This window comes from Doryrhamphus excisus, chromosome 10, assembly GCF_030265055.1.
Source record: "Doryrhamphus excisus isolate RoL2022-K1 chromosome 10, RoL_Dexc_1.0, whole genome shotgun sequence".
Taxonomy (NCBI): domain Eukaryota; kingdom Metazoa; phylum Chordata; class Actinopteri; order Syngnathiformes; family Syngnathidae; genus Doryrhamphus; species Doryrhamphus excisus.
The window spans coordinates 6,474,579-6,491,736 of NC_080475.1; the positions used below are offsets into that span (position 1 = coordinate 6,474,579).

The 17,158-nt window shown below is 41.2% G+C and overlaps 4 protein-coding genes across 5 annotated transcripts in view; 2 read left to right on the top strand and 2 right to left on the bottom strand.

Annotated features, from left to right (window-relative positions):
* The window catches only part of polr3c (polymerase (RNA) III (DNA directed) polypeptide C), an 18,877-nt gene extending 4,898 nt beyond the window's left edge, over positions 1–13,979 (top strand). Inside the window, exons 7-13 of the mRNA XM_058083469.1 lie at positions 813–864; positions 940–1,000; positions 1,081–1,231; positions 2,763–2,864; positions 2,939–2,988; positions 3,056–3,205; positions 3,275–13,979. Coding sequence (XP_057939452.1) covers positions 813–864; positions 940–1,000; positions 1,081–1,231; positions 2,763–2,864; positions 2,939–2,988; positions 3,056–3,205; positions 3,275–3,359 — 651 coding nt within the window. The 3' untranslated portion in view covers positions 3,360–13,979. The remainder of the gene's footprint in view (positions 1–812; positions 865–939; positions 1,001–1,080; positions 1,232–2,762; positions 2,865–2,938; positions 2,989–3,055; positions 3,206–3,274) is intronic.
* On the bottom strand, positions 4,517–10,843 carry itga10 (integrin, alpha 10). Its single transcript, XM_058084010.1, has 16 exons — positions 10,839–10,843; positions 10,502–10,668; positions 10,199–10,341; positions 10,011–10,121; positions 9,849–9,934; positions 9,633–9,774; positions 7,370–7,462; positions 7,206–7,282; positions 7,045–7,134; positions 6,893–6,977; positions 6,375–6,488; positions 6,188–6,295; positions 6,010–6,123; positions 5,042–5,137; positions 4,864–4,977; positions 4,517–4,788 (listed from the first exon to the last, which is right to left on the bottom strand). Exons 1-16 carry the CDS (start codon positions 10,841–10,843, stop codon positions 4,738–4,740), a joined length of 1,596 nt encoding a protein of 531 aa, XP_057939993.1. The 3' UTR covers positions 4,517–4,737.
* LOC131136540 (integrin alpha-10-like) lies at positions 10,855–11,362 on the bottom strand. The gene is made up of 2 exons (XM_058083488.1): positions 11,167–11,362; positions 10,855–11,092 (listed from the first exon to the last, which is right to left on the bottom strand). Exons 1-2 carry the CDS (start codon positions 11,299–11,301, stop codon positions 10,958–10,960), a joined length of 270 nt encoding a protein of 89 aa, XP_057939471.1. The 5' UTR covers positions 11,302–11,362; the 3' UTR covers positions 10,855–10,957.
* Positions 13,980–14,103: 124 nt separating the features above from the next.
* The window catches only part of ciarta (circadian associated repressor of transcription a), a 104,936-nt gene continuing 101,881 nt past the window's right edge, over positions 14,104–17,158 (top strand). The window contains exon 1 of one of the 2 annotated variants that reach the window (XM_058083473.1): positions 14,104–14,646. The gene's annotated coding sequence lies outside the window, so the exon portion shown is untranslated. The remainder of the gene's footprint in view (positions 14,647–17,158) is intronic. The other variant, XM_058083475.1, reaches the window with a different exon arrangement.

The following is a 17,158-nucleotide window of genomic DNA, read 5'->3' on the forward strand; positions in this document are numbered from 1 at the left end:
TAACTTTATTTATAAAAAAATCAGGAAGTTCTGAATTATTATTTTTATTCTGAATGATAGAATTGATTACCTTCCAAGTTTTTTGTATATTATTTTTACTGTCCTCCAACATTTTACTGTAGTATTCCTTTTTTTGAGTTCTCATAATAGTAGTTAGTTTGTTCTTATAACGCTTATATTTTTCCTCACTATCACTAGTTCTCTGCTGTAAAAACTTTTTGTACAGTTGATTTTTCTTATTGCATGCCTTTTGCAGACCTTTTGTAATCCATGGTTTACCTTCATAATGATCTTTCACCCTACACATTTTTATAGGACAATGCTTATTATATAATTTCAAGAATACAGACAAAAATGCATCATATGCTAAATCTGGATCATCGACATAAACCTCATCCCAGTTACAATTCCTAAGATCCTTCTTTAAGGCTTCAGTTCTTTCTGGTGTTTTTAGTCTCCTTAATTTGCAGGGAAGTTTATTTTTATCAGTCGGACATCTAGCAATTAAATTATGCACAACTACAAAAACAGGAAGGTGGTCACTGACATCACTTATGAGCAAACCACTTGTTACTTGTTGATGAGTATTTGTAAAAATATTGTCTATAAGTGTTGCACTCTCTTTAGTTATTCGACTCGGTTTATCAATTAGAGGCCAAATACCTAAACTGAACATTGTGTTGCAAAATTCTGTTGTCATTTTATGTTCATTCCATTTCATTAAATCAATATTGAAATCACCACCTTTTTATATTTTATTATAATTTTAATTTTTTATTATTTATATATAATTATTTTATGTGTTTTTTTAGATGGAGTTTGTGGGCAAGGCTGGCGAAAGTGGAGGAGGGATGTTTGTCGTCAGTATCTTTTGTGTTTTTTAATCATCTTTAACGATGAAACACAAAATATGTCTTATTTTCCTGACGGATGTGTCAGATTTGCACCGAGCGCTGGCCAGCCTGGCGCGGGCCACCGTGGAATCTGTCGTGCAAGAGAGGTGAGCGTGCGCCGTCATCCTGCCGCAACAGTAAAACGACCACATCACTTTTTTTTTTTTTTTTTTTTTTTTAATGTCAGATTCGGATCCCGATCGGCTCGCATCTTCCGTCTGTTGCTGAAGAAGCGACACCTGGAACAGAAGCAGGTGGAGGACTTGGCCATGATTCCGGCCAAGGAAGCCAAAGACATGCTCTACACGCTCCTCTCTCAGAACCTGGTCCAGCTGCAGGTAGCCATGTCAAGACCGCCGTAGAAACCACCATAAACGAGGTCTCGCTAATTTACTGTGATGATCGAGAGACTTCAACCCTGGAGCAACAAGCCGTTATTGCAGGCTTGAATCATCTCACGACAAGACCAACGATTATAACATGATAACAATAACACAGGCTACTCTGGTGGCCTCAGAAACTCTGACATCACTTCCTGTTCTCCACACATTTACTGCAGAGTCTCATTTAGTATGTCTTAAATGGCGTAACACCTCTTATTATGTCTACTATATCGGGTAATAGGAGTGTAAGGGTAACTATAGGGGTGTTATGTCATGTCTAGGCTACTCTAGTGGCCTCAGAAACCCCGACATCACTTCCTGTTCTCCGCATATTTACTGCAGAGTCTCATTTAGTATGTCTTAAATGGCGTAACACCTCTTATTATGTCTACCATATCGGGTAATAGGAGTGTAAGGGTAACTATAGGGGTGTTATGTCATGTCTAGGCTACTCTAGTGGCCTCAGAAACCCCGACATCACTTCCTGTTCTCCACGCATTTACTGCAGAGTCTCATTTAGTATGTCTTAAATGGCGTAACACCTCTTATTATGTCTACTATATCGGGTAATAGGAGTGTAAGGGTAACTATAGGGGTGTTATGTCATGTCTAGGCTACTCTAGTGGCCTCAGAAACCCCGACATCACTTCCTGTTCTCCACACATTTACTGCAGAGTCTCATTTAGTATGTCTTAAATGGCTTAGTACCGCTTATTATGTCTACTAAATCGGGTAATTGGAGTGTAAGGGTAACTATAGGGGTGTTATGTCATGTCTAGGCTACTCTAGTGGCCTCAGAAACCCCGACATCACTTCCTGTTCTCCGCATATTTACTGCAGAGTCTCATTTAGTATGTCTTAAATGGCTTAGTACCGCTTATTATGTCTACTATATCGGGTAATAGGAGTCTAAGGGTAACTATAGGGGTGTTATGTCATGTCTAGGCTACTCTAGTGGCCTCAGAAACCCAGATATCACTTCCTGTTCTCCACACATTTACTGCAGAGTCTCATTTAGTATGTCTTAAATGGCTTAGTACCTCTTATTATGTCTACTATATCGGGTAATAGGAGTGTAAGGGTAACTATAGGGGTGTTACGTCATGTCTAGGCTACGCTAGTGGCCTCAGAAACCCTGACATCACTTCCTGTTCTCCACACATTTACTGCAGAGTCTCATTTAGTATGTCTTAAATGGCTTAATACCTCTTATTATGTCTACTATATCGGGTAATAGGAGTGTAAGGGTAACTATAGGGGTGTTATGTCATGTCTAGATGTCTCTAATAATAATAATACGCTGAGATCAGCTACCAACAAACACGTAGCAGAGATACGAGACAGATGATATGAAAGATGATGAAAAGTTGAATTTCAACATTCTTGCAGTCAAAAGTTTGGAGACAGTTATTCATGCTATTGAATGAGAAAGCGTCTCCAAACTTTTGCTCAGGTCTCACCATAAGAGTATCATTTTTGTGTGCAGGAAATCCCAAAGACTCCAGATTATGCACCTTCTCGTACCTTCTATCTCTACACGGTCAACCAACTGTCTACTGCCAGGATGCTGCTTCAGAACTGCTACAAGGTAAAAAAAAAAAAACGAACCAAAAGGTTTCATGATGGATGAAGACTTTTGCTAATGGAGGCTTTGTCGGCCAGACGGTGGCCAACCTCATCCAGAGACGACTATTTGAATCCACGAACAACAAGTGAGTGCGTCGTCAGCGGCGGTCCGTCTTCCATGATTGACTTAATAGCATTTTCTTTGATTGGCAGGCGTCTGCTGGAGAAGTCCCAGCGCATCGAGGCCATCCTGGCGTCCCTGCAGGCCGGGGGGGCGGAGCCGGAGCAGCTGACGGAGGTGGAGGAGATGATCACGGCTCCGGAAAAGCAACAGCTGGAGTCTCTGCGGCTTCACGTCAACAAGTAGGATGAGCTTGCTCACGTGTCTTTTTGCTAGCGCTCCTCGACTCCACTTCCTGTGTGCTCCTCCAGGTTGGATTCAGCCGAGAACCAAGTGGATGAAACCATCTTTCTGCTGGAATCTTACATCCACGCCACCACCTCATCGTCAAGCTAAGACTTTGCTTCGCTGCACTTACACTTCCTGTATTCGTCACCGCAGACTTGGCGCTTTTACACTTTAGTTCTTCACTTTTAGGCCTAAAATTAAATTTAATCAGACTGAAAAATCATCATGTCGCTGCATGGCTGCTGGTTGGTTTTAATACTCATTATGGGGGGGGGCATATGTGACCATTGGTCTTGGGAAAAGGTCATATTATGACTTTTTTTTTCAGAAAAAAACTAGAAAAAAGTTATATTTATTATATTAAAAAATTCTAATAACTTTTTTCTTTGCAAAAGTTGTAATATTAACTTTTTTCTTGTAAATTCACGACTTTTTTTCTCAAAATCTCCGATTTATTTTCGAATGTGGCCCTGATTCTCTGAAAATTAATGAGAAAAAAAGTCGCTGCATTATATTACCTTACCTTATTACCTGATAATATTACCTTCACAGGAAAAACATTTACAAGAAAATAACTCTCAGATTAGTTTTCAATGTGGCCCTGATACTCTGAAAATTTATGAGAAAAAAAGTTGCAGCATTATGATATTACCTTACCTTATTACCTGATCATATTACCTTCACAGGAATAACATTTACAAGAAAAAAAAGTCTCAGATTAATTTTCAATGTGGCCCTGATAATTTATGAGAAAAAGTCACAGCATTATGATATTACCTTACGTTATTGCCTGATCATATTACCTTCACAGGAATAACATTTACAAGAAAAAAAAGTCTCAGATTAATTTTCAATGTGGCCCTGATAATTTATGAGAAAAAGTCACAGCATTATGATATTACCTTACGTTATTGCCTGATCATATTACCTTCACAGGAATAACATTTACAAGAAAAAAAAAGTCTCAGATTAATTTTCAATGTGGCCCTGATAATTTATGAGAAAAAGTCACAGCATTATGATATTACCTTACGTTATTACCTGATATTACCTTCACAAGAATAACGTTTACAAGAAAAAAAGTCTCAGATTAGTTTTCAATGTGGACCTAACATTGGTCGCAATCAAATAAATGAGTAAATAGTTTGAATATATAATATTTATATCTAATATTTGGCCTTATGTTGGTGTTTAATTCCATGACGTCAGGGAAACCGGTGGTGTAGGTTCTGTTTAACCGAAGCAACAAATTGCGTTTGGTCGCAGTTGTCCTTTATTTCAGTTCAAGTGGTGATTGTTTGAAATGTGAAACCATGATCATGTCGGTTTATTAAATAGACCAAATGTGGTAGAGTACAATTCCAAACGGGAAACAAGACTATTTACATAAGTGCTCCATAACCCTGGAAGTAGCGGGAAGTGAATTTCTGCTGGACCGCTGGGATGCTCCTTCGCGGGGAACAACCTGATTGGTTCAACGCCCACCTCAGTCCTCGTGGTTCTCGTCGTCTCTGTGCTTGCGTGCGAAGAAGCCGAGCTGAGGAGAAATTGACTCAGGGGTGACACTCTGAACTTTGACCTTCCCTAACCGTTAGCGCCGATGTCCAAATACCTTCCATAGTATGAAGATAATGAGCGCCAGGAGCAGCAGACCGCCGATGATGCTTCCGATCAGAATCCACAGCGAGATGGGAATGGCTCTTCCCTTCAGCACCTCCAGGACGGTCTTCAAACGGAAGAACATATTTGACGTAGATGTACACAAACTAGATATTTACTGTAGATCCTACCTCTCTCCAGGCCGTCTCTGTTCCCAGAGTGATGAGGTTGGTCTCTTGAGGTGCTATCTGATACATGCCGATTATCCTTGCCGACTTGTACTTGGCCTGCAGACAAAAACACAAAAGAGGTCACTAAAATAGTTTGTACCTGCAAAAAAAAACCACAAAAAAGTGTAATTTGCATGACAGGCCATTAGTTAACATTATTAGAGCCCTCTGGACATGAAATAACACCCCTATAGTCACCTTTACATTACCAGATATTATATATATATAAAAATAAGCCAGAAATAAGAAATCTATTTGACTCACATACGTTACTTTATCACTGAGTACTTCCTGCACTGGCTGTTTTCTCATCAATGTCGTATTACTGAGGCCTAGTAACAGTGTAGAATACTACAAATATCCCAGTATTCGGTTTGTCTCATGTAATACACTTACTACTTACTGCTTATATGTATAGTAATAATACCTTTTGAGCCCTGCGTCTTGTACAGTTTTTTGCTACGGCTAATCTATGCCCAAAAGCTACATTTCCCATGATGCTTTGAGTACAGCTTCAGGAAGTAGTGACTGATATCACCTTCGGAAGCCATTTCTGACCTAAGTAAGTTTGATCAAGTGCAGAAAGCAAAGCAAAGCTTCTGTTTGGACGACTCGGAGAGTGCGAGAGGCCGACAACGTGTGTGATGAAGGGCTGATGACAATGTTCGATTGTGATACTTGTCAAGATGACTTCCGCTTTAGTTCCCACAAGGAGAAAGATAAATATCTTTTTGGTAGGCTTCTGTTTAGCTAGCCATCTTATGCTCACTGTTGAGCGCTGTTTTAGCTAGCCATGTTGACATGCAATGTTTGGCCTTGAAACGCCGATCAACTTGCTGCTGAAACGTTGTGACCATCATGAAGGATAAAGATCCTTGAACATGTGGAAGGATCTTCCCCCATGAAGGTCTCATTATGGAGGATCTCACCTTTCTGAAAAAGTCATCATGGACTCTCCGGCTAAGTCGAACAACCGCAGCCTGGCCTTTCAGGAGCTGCTGGACCTGACAGGAGACCTCTATGCACCATGACCTGCTGCAATTCTACAAGACAGAGATACCCTTAGACTTCTTTCTGGGGGGGGGCGGTGGACTCAAAGAGTCTCACCAGGACATCGTTCTGCATCATGTCCTCAGGGTGGAGGGGGCGCACGTCCCTTTGGAGGCCCTTCAGCCGAGCCAGCTCGCTCGTCACGCTGCAGTTCACGCCCGTCGCCTAGGAGACATGTTTTTTTACTTCACGTGCGATGGGGGAAACGGGGGTTTCGAACCCGTGAACGAGGACAAGGACTCACGTTTTGCGAGGAGACGTCGGTGACCGTCATGAAGACTCGGTCTCCTGCCGCCACGGATGGCAGAAGCAGCCTGAGCTCCAGGTTACTCACGGGGTAGCAGCCCAGGTTCTGGATCTGCAACAAGACCAAGTGCTGAGTCAGAAGGCGTCACAAGGCGATACACCAGATTGTGGCGAACTCGAACTTGGTCATCTTGGATTGTGTTTCACTTGGTGACAGTCTTGGGCACTGTATGCTAGCTCCAACCACCGCGTCAAAGGGACTATTTGACTGTCAGACGGGCTCACTCCGTTCATGTCCTTGTTCTATGGAGCAAACGTGCTAAGGTGCTGAAAGTGAAACCTCCGGCCAATGAAGCTAGCATGTTTTTCGAATGTGGGAGGAAACCGGAGTACCAGGAGAAAACCCACACATGCACGGGGAGAACATGCAAACTCCACACAGAGATGCCCAAGCAGAGAATTGAACCCAGGTCTTAACATGCTAACCACCGTTGGGAGGTCCGGGATCATGTTTACCTTGAAGTGCGTGTAGAACTCGGGTCCGATAGCTTCCGACATGGTCCGCGTGGGATGCACCTCGTATCGGTTTAAGTTGGAGTCGCTGCATGCAGTAGAAAAAAAAACGTGTGAGGAGCACATCACATGACCAAGAGATGGCGCTGACGTACCTGCTGACGAACAGATCCGGCTCGTACTGGACGAAGCTCTGCAGCTGAACACTGTTGTCCGCTAACGTGTCTTGTCTCTCCACGCTGTCGCTGGTGGAGAACGTGTTTTAAGTTATTGTGGAATCTTGGAAGCGCAAGCAAGTCCGGTCGGTCAAGCTAACCTGGAGGCATGGAGCTTCATTTGGACTCGGCTGTGCAAGGTGGCACAGCTGAACTCAAACTCCAGCATGAAGTTCACCTTTGAATGAGAAGGAGGATAAAACAGTCGGATGGAATGGCGGCAAAGGGGGGGGGGGGGGGGTGTGGCCTGAACGGCGCAACCTACCTTGGACTGGGAGCGGAACACCGGGTAACTGACGTTACAGGAGTGGCTGTTGGAGCCCACGGCCGTACACTCGATCTTAAAGTTGGCGTCCTCCTACGATTAAAGAAGAAGAAACGATGATGATGATGATCACTGGACTGGCTCACTCACCAACACCGAAACTAGCTCGAACGTTGCGGCTTCAGTTTATCGTGGTTTTTCAAAAATGTGTAAGACGACGGCAAATATTAATTTTTAAGCTAATTTTACTTAGATTTCAGCCGAAATGAAGCATTTTTAAGCATAAATGAATTCACAAGATGCATTCAAAGACACCTTGGGATATGTAGTACTCCACACTGGTCACTAGTAATGTTACCTTGATGACGCAATAGCCACCACAGGAAGTACTGGACAGTACAGGAAGTAAAAAAAAAATTTTCAGTTCATCAAACAAATGTAAATATTAGTCAATGACAATACAACTGAACACAAAATGCAGTGTTTAAATATTTTTTAAAAAGTACTACAGGAGGAAAAATATTCAAACCTACATTTATTTACTCTGTGGGGAAAAGTGATTACCCCCCCCCCCCCCCCCCCCCACGTTAAAACACAACTTAATTCATGCTTCCATTGATCACAGCAAGACTTCCAGGGCCTTAAGCAGCAAAACAGCCCCAGACCATCACACTACCTCCACCATATTTTACTGCTTTTTGCTGCTTTTTGACAAGTTGAGCAATGGTTTTGGTTTTGGTGTCTTTCTCATAATTGAGTCATGAACACTGACCTTTAACTGAGGCAAGTGAGAGCCTACTACGCTTCTTTGGATATGGTTGTGGGGCCCTTTTGTGACCTCTTGGATGAGTCGTCGCTGCGTCCTGGGGTCATTTTGGGTTGGCTGGCCACTCCTGGGATTCATGCTTCCATTGATCACAGCAAGACTTCCAGGGCCTTAAGCAGCAAAACAGCCCCAGACCATCACACTACCTCCACCATATTTTACTGCTTTTTACTGATTTTTGACGAGTTGAGCAATGGTTTTGGTTTTGGGACTCTGCCACGCGGGCCGGTGTCTTTCTCATAATAGAGTCATGAACACTGACCTTTAACTGAGGCAAGTGAGAGCCTACTACGCTTCTTTAGATATGGTTGTGGGGCCCTTTTGTGACCTCTTGGATGAGTCGTCGCTGCGTCCTGGGGTCATTTTGGGTTGGCTGGCCACTCCTGGGAAGGTTCACCGCTGTTCCGTGTTTTGGTAATTTGTGGACAATTGCTCTCACTGTGAGGGCGGCACGGCGGTCTAGTGGTTAGCGCGCAGAGTCACAGCTAGGAGACCAGGGTTCAATTCCACCCTCGGGCATCTCTGTGTGGAGTTTGCATGTTCTCCCCGTGCATGCGGGTACTCCGGTTTCCTCCCACATTCCAAAAACATGCTAGGTTAATTAGCCACTCCAAATTGTCCATAGGTATGAATGTGAGTGTGAATGGTTGTTTGTCTATATGTGCCCTGTGATTGGCTGGCGACTAGTCCAGGGTGTACCCCGCCTCTCGCCCTAAGAAGACAGCTGGGATAGGCTCCAGCACCCCCCGCGACCCTCGTGAGGATAAGCGGTAGAAAATAAATGAATGAATGAATGAGTTCTCCTCCTATTTTGTGTGGAAGTGGTAACTTTTTGGTTTCTTATTTTGACTTTCCCCACCCTCGGTCATCTCTGTGTGGAGTTTGCATGTTCTCCCCGTGCATGCGTGGGTTTTCTCCGGGTACTCCGGTTTCCTCCCACATTCCAAAAACATGCTAGGTTAATTAGCGACTCCAAATTGTCCATAGGTATGAATGTGAGTGTGAATGGTTGTTTGTCTATATGTGCCCTGTGATTGGCTGGCGACCAGTCCAGGGTGTACCCCGCCTCTCGCCCGAAGACAGCTGGGATAGGCTCCAGCACCCCCCGCGACCCTCGTGAGGAAAAAGCGGTAGAAAATGAATGAATGAATGCTCTCACTGTGCTTTGCTGGAGTCCCAAAGCTTTAGAAATGGCTTCATGAGCTTTTCCACACTGATAGATCTCAGTTTATATTAACTATATTTTAACATTTAACATTTATTCATTTAAAAAGTGAGTTTTGTGTTATCATTGACTTATTTAAATTAGTTTGATGATCAAATCATTTTTACTTCCTGTACTGTCCAGTACTTCCTGTGGTGGCTATTGCGTCATCATTGTAACATTACTATGACTTGCAGTGACATTGGAAGCATGTCCTTGTCCAAGGTCGTTACCCGGATACTGAGGCTGGAGAAGTGCAGATTCCGTGAGTAGTGCAGCGTCAGGCTGCTGTTGTAGGCGTTTTCCAGTCGGTTCTCCAGTTGGACCTCCACTGACACACGCCTACGAGGACTACGGATCACATACGGCCTCTGTCTGCAAACATTGGAGGGGGGGGGACTTTAACAGCAGTGTTCTGAGTACACAGGGGACCGAATCCCGACTCTTACCTCGTCCCGGAGATGTCCATTTGCGCCTGCAGAACCAAATCTGTGGTGCACACGTCGTCCTCCCCGCAGTCCTTAAAGAACGGTATCTGATGGAGGACACGTGGAAAGGTCATCAGGGGGGGGGGGGACAGGAAATGCAAAGCGACACCACTTTTCACCCACGTATTTCTTGATGGAGGTCGGCCAGCCCTCGTCCAACACGGGGCCGCTCTCGGTGTTGTTGATCTTGAAGCGCAGGGAGAAGCTAATGGGGCGGATGTAGTCCGCCGTGTCCTGGCGACGACAGAGGAATGTTAGGAAGGAAGCGTTTTTTTTTTTTAGGAGGTTCGGGCGTGTTTCCGGGCGCTCACGTAGACGTGGAAGGGCAGGTTGTAGCAAAGAGTCTGTCCCGTGTGAGCTCCCACCGCTAGCTGCGTCTGCCGGTGGGAGCTGTCGTCAAAGAGCGCGCGAGCCGACAACTTCCTGTCGTCCAACATGGCCGACACCCAGAGATCTAAGGAGAGGGCAGCGGTTTCAGGTCCAGAAAGGTCCCGTGTGGAGCTGAACGTTGGTAGACCTAACAGCTTGGGCTTTTAGCTCGATACTTAGCGGGGTACCGGGGTACCGGGGGCGGACCAGATGGGATCCACGGGGCTAAAAGAAAAGTTACGTACCAAAACCGTTGCTGCTTGGTCCCGGGGATCGTGACACCGCCGTGAAACAGGCAGTGGCGTTGAGGCAGGCCGACTCCCGGCCTCCGCGTTGGCACGTCTTTTGGATGACGTTGATGGAATGTGGCTGGAAGGCCAGAGTCACGTTGATCTGGACGATGCTTCGGGATCTACAAACAAAGGGAATCAACACGGGACAAAAGGCCTGAGTATTAGTGTTCCGCAACGGGGTCTAAACAAAGACTATAGGAGTGCAAAAGTGACTATAGGGGTGTTATTTCATGGCTACAGGGCTCTAAAAAAACATTACAAAGTCAGCTTTTTGACAGTATGTAGATACAGCATATAAAATTATTATTATGGTCCACTTGTGGACTTCTTCTGTGGCTGACAGATCTCCAGGTTTTATTTAAGACTAAGAGAGACCCCCTCAAACAGAATGGAAGGATCCAAACCGTCTCACCTGAGCAGCACGGCGCTACCGTGGGCTCCGACCGCCAAGTCAATCAACCCATCTCCGTCCAAGTCCAACCTGGCGCTCACGCTGCGGCCAAAGTACTGCAGGGACGGGGAGACGGACATCCCTGGGATACGCTGCGGGGGTGGAAAGACGGTGAAAAGAGACTCGGACCGGATTGTGATCTTCCGAGCGTCCTGTCCTACAACACCTGCTTGAAGTTGTGGATGATGTAAATGCTTTGGCCGTGGTACACGTAAACCGCCCCCCGGTGCTCGTCCTCCAAAGGGGCGCCCACTAGCAGGTCGGTGAATCCGTCGTGGTTGAGGTCCGGAGCGGCGGCCATTGCGTAGCCAAACCTGGCGTCCTGGGATCTTTGGTCTGATTTGAGGGTCCCGTTGGAGACAAACACCTCCTCCTGGGGAAGACGGAAGAATTAAAATGGAGCATACAGGAAGTGACGCCGTTCAAGTGGATGGGTACCCCGCTGAGAGTGTAAATGTAGACTCGACCAGCCTCCTTGTTCCCTGAGCCCAGGTACATGGGGGCGGCAACCAGGAGGACGTCAGTGATGCCATCCTGGTCGATATCCAGGCCACACAGCTCACTGCCGTAGTAGGAGCCGATCTGCGGGGACACGGGGTATTTCACCTGGATGCCACCAGGGGGAGACATTGCTCCAATGTGGAATATTCAGATTCCCTAAAAACACGCGGTGGTCCACCTGTTCTCCATTGAGGGCCTGGACTATGTTGACGGCGCCGTCATCGCTGAGTTCAAACAGGATGACTTTGCCTTTGTGTTTGAAGCGCGGTGCGCCGGCCACGTACAGCCTCCGCCAATCACCGACGAGCACCGACGACACCGTGTAGCCTGCACACACACACGCACAATTACTAAAATAAAAATTACAGCACATTTTCAATTTTTGTTCTTTTTTTCTCTTGATATTTTGACCATATTCTGGTATAATTATTGCTGTTTTTTAAAAGCAATATTAGATACATTGTACATTTTTTAGAGTGTGATGCTGGCCACTAAAAAACAACCACAGGCAGCAAATGGCCCCGTGCCCGCACTTTGGAGAGCCCTGCTTTAGGAGCACCATTCTGTGTGACGACTTTATTCTAAAAAATTTGACTTTTTTTCTCGTAAATGTATGACTTTATTCTTGAAAATTTCTGACTTTTTGTCATAAATTTATGACTTTATTCTCGCAAATTTATGGCTTTTTTTCTCATAAATGTATGACTTTTTTTCTCCCAAATGTATGACTTTTCTTGTTAATTGATGGCTTTTTTTCTCATAAATTTAGGGCTTTTTTCTCATAAGTTTATGACTTTTTTTCCTCATAAATGTATGACTTTATTCTTGAAAATTTCTGACTTTTCGTCATAAATTTATGGGCAGCAAATGGCGCACTGGCCGCACTTTGAACAGCACTGCTTTGGGCGCACCATTCTGTGTGACGATTTTATTCTCAAAAATTTTCTGACTTTTTTTCTCGTAAATGTATGACTTTATGCTTGAAAATTTCTGACTTTTTGTCATAAATTTATGACTTTATTCTCGCAAATTTATGGCTTTTTTCTCGTAAATTTACGATTCTATTCTCATAAATGTATGACTTTTTTTCTCCCAAATGTATGACTTTTCTTGTTAATTGATGGCTTATTTCTCATAAGTTTATGACTTTATTCTTGAAAATTTCTGACTTTTTGTCATAAATTTACGGGCAGCAAATGGCCCCCTGGCCACACTTTGGACAGCACTGCTTTGGGCGCACCATTCTGTGTGACGACTTTATTCTCAAAAATTTTCTGACTTTTTTTTCGTAAATGTATGACTTTATTCTTGAAAATTTCTGACTTTTTGTCATAAATTTATGACTTTATTCTCGCAAATTTATGGCTTTTTTTTCTCGTAAATTTACGATTCTATTCTCATAAATGTATGACTTTTTTTCTCCCAAATGTATGACTTTTCTTGTTAATTGATGGCTTTTTTTCTCATAAGTTTATGACTTTTTCCTCATAAATGTATTACTTTATTCTTGAAAATTTCTGACTTTTCGTCATAAATTTATGGGCAGCAAATGGCCCCCTGGCCGCACTTTGGACAGCACTGCTTTGGGCGCACCATTCTGTGTGACGACTTTATTCTCAAAAATTTTCTGACTTTTTTTTTGCAAATGTATGACTTTATTCTTGAAAATTTCTGACTTTTTTTTCGTAAATGTATGACTTTATTCTTGAAAATTTCTGACTTTTTGTCATAAATTTATGACTTTATTCTCGCAAATTTATGGCTTTTTTCTCGTAAATTTACGAATCTATTCTCATAAATGTATGACTTTTTTTCTCCCAAATGTATGACTTTTTTTGTTAATTGATGGCTTTTTTCTCATAAGTTTATGATTTTTTTCTCATAAATGTATTACTTTATTCTTGAAAATTTCTGACTTTTCGTCATAAATTTACAGGCAGCAAATGGCCCCCTGGCCGCACTTTGGACAGCACTGCTTTGGGCGCACCATTCTGTGTGACGACTTTATTCTCAAAAATTTTCTGACTTTTTTTTCATAAATGTATGACTTTATTCCTGAAAATTTCTGACTTTTTGTCATAAATTTGCGACTTTATTCTTGCAAATTTATGGCTTTTTTCTCGTAAATTTACGACTATTCTCATAAATGTATGACCTTTTTTCTCGTAAATGTATGACTTTATTCTTGAAAATTTCTGACTTTTTGTCATAAATTTATGACTTTATTCTCGCAAATTTATGGCTTTTTTCTCGTAAATTTACGATTCTATTCTCATAAATGTATGACTTTTTTTCTCCCAAATGTTTGACTTTTTTTGTTAATTGATGGCTTTTTTCTCATAAATTTATGGCTTTTTTCTCATAAATATATTACTTTATTCTTGAAAATTTCTGACTTTTTTTTCGTAAATGTATGACTTTATTCTTGAAAATTTCTGACTTTTTGTCATAAATTTGCGACTTTATTCTCGCAAATTTATGGCTTTTTTCTCGTAAATTTACGATTCTATTCTCATAAATGTATGACTTTTTTTCTCCCAAATGTTTGACTTTTTTTGTTAATTGATGGCTTTTTTCTCATAAATTTATGACTTTTTTCTCATAAATATATTACTTCATTCTTGAAAATTTCTGACTTTTTGTCATAAATTTCTGACTTTATTCTCGCTAATTTATGGCTTTTTTTCCTCATAAATTTATGACTCTATTCTCATAAATGTATGACCTTTTTTCTCCCAAATGTATGACTTTTCTTGTTAATTGATGTCTTTTTTCTTATAAAAGTATGACTTTATTCTCATAAATGTAGATCATTTTAGTACCGAGATAAGCGGCGTGATTTTTGAGCTCCAGCGGAAACTCGCTCTCGAAAGCTTCTCTGGCTGGCATGATTCTCCCGTTGATGCCCTCCTTCAGCACGCCGCCATCCCAGTCGTAGGCGCCCACGATCCCGAACAGAATTCCATCCTGAGTGACAGACGGAGGGATGAGACTCAGAAAGCAAACGGGAATTCGTGATGTGATGCACGGAGCGATGGACGGCTTACATCCAGGATGTGTGTGGAGAAGCCGATCTGGGCCATCTCCATGTGGAAGGAACTCTGGTTGTACCCCAAGGTGCCTGAAGGTGCAGGAAAGACCACAGGTCAGTTCTTCTCATCCTCATGCTGGCTTCCATGTCCTTCCTTCTTTCCTTCCTTTCCATGCCGGACACCACCACGGGTGTTTCCTTTCCTCTTCACTCATTTTCCTCTCTTGGTACCTCAACTGTTACGCTTACTCTATGTGTACTTTGTACACGCCCACAGTATCCTGCGTCCTTCCACTTTTACATTCCTCTCCGTGTTCAGTGTTCTTGCTGTGATGGTGACCATGCCCCCGCCCAACATTTCTCCATGGTCCAAACATCTTCACGTTAAATGTAAACAATAGCGCTCATGCTCACGTCTGCAAATATATTTGATGTACTTAAGGACACAAAATATGAATTAGAGGTACACCCCTGATCACCATCTTAAGTCCACTTGGATTCTAAGGATGGAAGTGAGCCTGGTCTTCAGATGCGGTCGGGAGCGTAGACGTAAACATAGCATATCGAGAATGAGATTCTCACAAATTCTCGTAAATGTATGACTTTTATTCTTGAAAATTTCGGACTTTTTGTCATAAATTTATGACTTTATTCTCGCTAATTTATGGGTTTTTTTCTCGTAAATTTACGATTCTATTCTCATAAATGTATGACCTTTTTTCTCGTAAATGTACGACTTTATTCTTGAAAATTTCAGACTTTTTGTCATAAATTTATGACTTTATTCTCGCTAATTTATGGGTTTTTTTTCTCGTAAATTTACGACTATTCTCATAAATGTATGACCTTTTTTCTCGTAAATGTACGACTTTATTCTTGAAAATTTCGGACTTTTTGTCATAAATTTATGACTTTATTCTCGCTAATTTATGGCTTTTTTTTCTCGTAAATTTACGACTCTATTCTCATAAATGTATGACCTTTTTTCTCGTAAATGTACGACTTTACTCTTGAAAATTTCTGATTTTTTGTCATAAATTTATGACTTTATTCTCGCTAATTTATGGGGGGGTTTTCTCGTAAATTTCCGACTATTCTCATAAATGTATGACCTTTTTTCTCATAAATGTACGACTTTATTCTTGAAAATTTCGGACTTTTTGTCATAAATTTATGACTTTATTCTCGCTAATTTATGGGGTTTTTTTCTCGTAAATTTACGACTCTATTCTCATAAATGTATGACCTTTTTTCTCGTAAATGTATGACTTTTATTCTTGAAAATTTCTGACTTTTTGTCATAAATTTATGACTTTATTCTCGCTAAGTTATGGGTTTTTTTTCTCGTAAATTTACGACTATTCTAATAAATGTATGACCTTTTTTCTCGTAAATGTACGACTTTATTCTTGAAAATTTCGGACTTTTTGTCATAAATTTATGACTTTATTCTCGCTAATTTATGGCTTTTTTTCTCGTAAATTTACGACTATTTTCATAAATGTATGACCTTTTTTCTCGTAAATGTACGACTTTATTCTTGAAAATTTCTGATTTTTTGTCATAAATTTATGACTTTATTCTCGCTAATTTATGGGGGGGTTTTCTCGTAAATTTACGACTATTCTCATAAATGTATGACCTTTTTTCTCGTAAATGTACGACTTTATTCTTGAAAATTTCGGACTTTTTGTCATAAATTTATGACTTTATTCTCGCTAATTTATGGGGTTTTTTTCTCGTAAATTTACGACTCTATTCTCATAAATGTATGACCTTTTTTCTCGTAAATGTATGACTTTTATTCTTGAAAATTTCTGACTTTTTGTCATAAATTTATGACTTTATTCTCGCTAAGTTATGGGTTTTTTTTCTCGTAAATTTACGACTATTCTAATAAATGTATGACCTTTTTTCTCGTAAATGTACGACTTTATTCTTGAAAATTTCGGACTTTTTGTCATAAATTTATGACTTTATTCTCGCTAATTTATGGCTTTTTTTCTCGTAAATTTACGACTATTTTCATAAATGTATGACCTTTTTTCTCGTAAATGTACGACTTTATTCTTGAAAATTTCAGACTTTTTGTCATAAATTTATGACTTTATTCTCGCTAATTTATGGCTTTTTTTCTCGTAAATTTACGACTCTATTCTCATAAATGTATGACCTTTTTTCTCGTAAATGTATGACTTTACTCTTGAAAATTTCTGATTTTTTGTCATAAATTTATGACTTTATTCTCGCTAATTTATGGGGGGGTTTTCTCGTAAATTTACGACTATTCTCATAAATGTATGACCTTTTTTCTCGTAAATGTGCGACTTTATTCTTGAAAATTTCAGAGTTTTTGTCATAAATTCATGACTGTATTCTCGCTAATTTATGTTTTTTTTTTCTCGTAAATTTACGACTATTCTCATAAATGTATGACCTTTTTTCTCGTAAATGTACGACTTTATTCTTGAAAATTTCGGACTTTTTGTCATAAATTTATGACTTTATTCTCGATAATTTATGGCTTTTTTTCTCGTAAATTTACGACTCTGTTCTCATAAATGTATGACCTTTTTTCTCGTAAATGTACGACTTTATTCTTGAAAATTTCGGACTTTTTGTCATA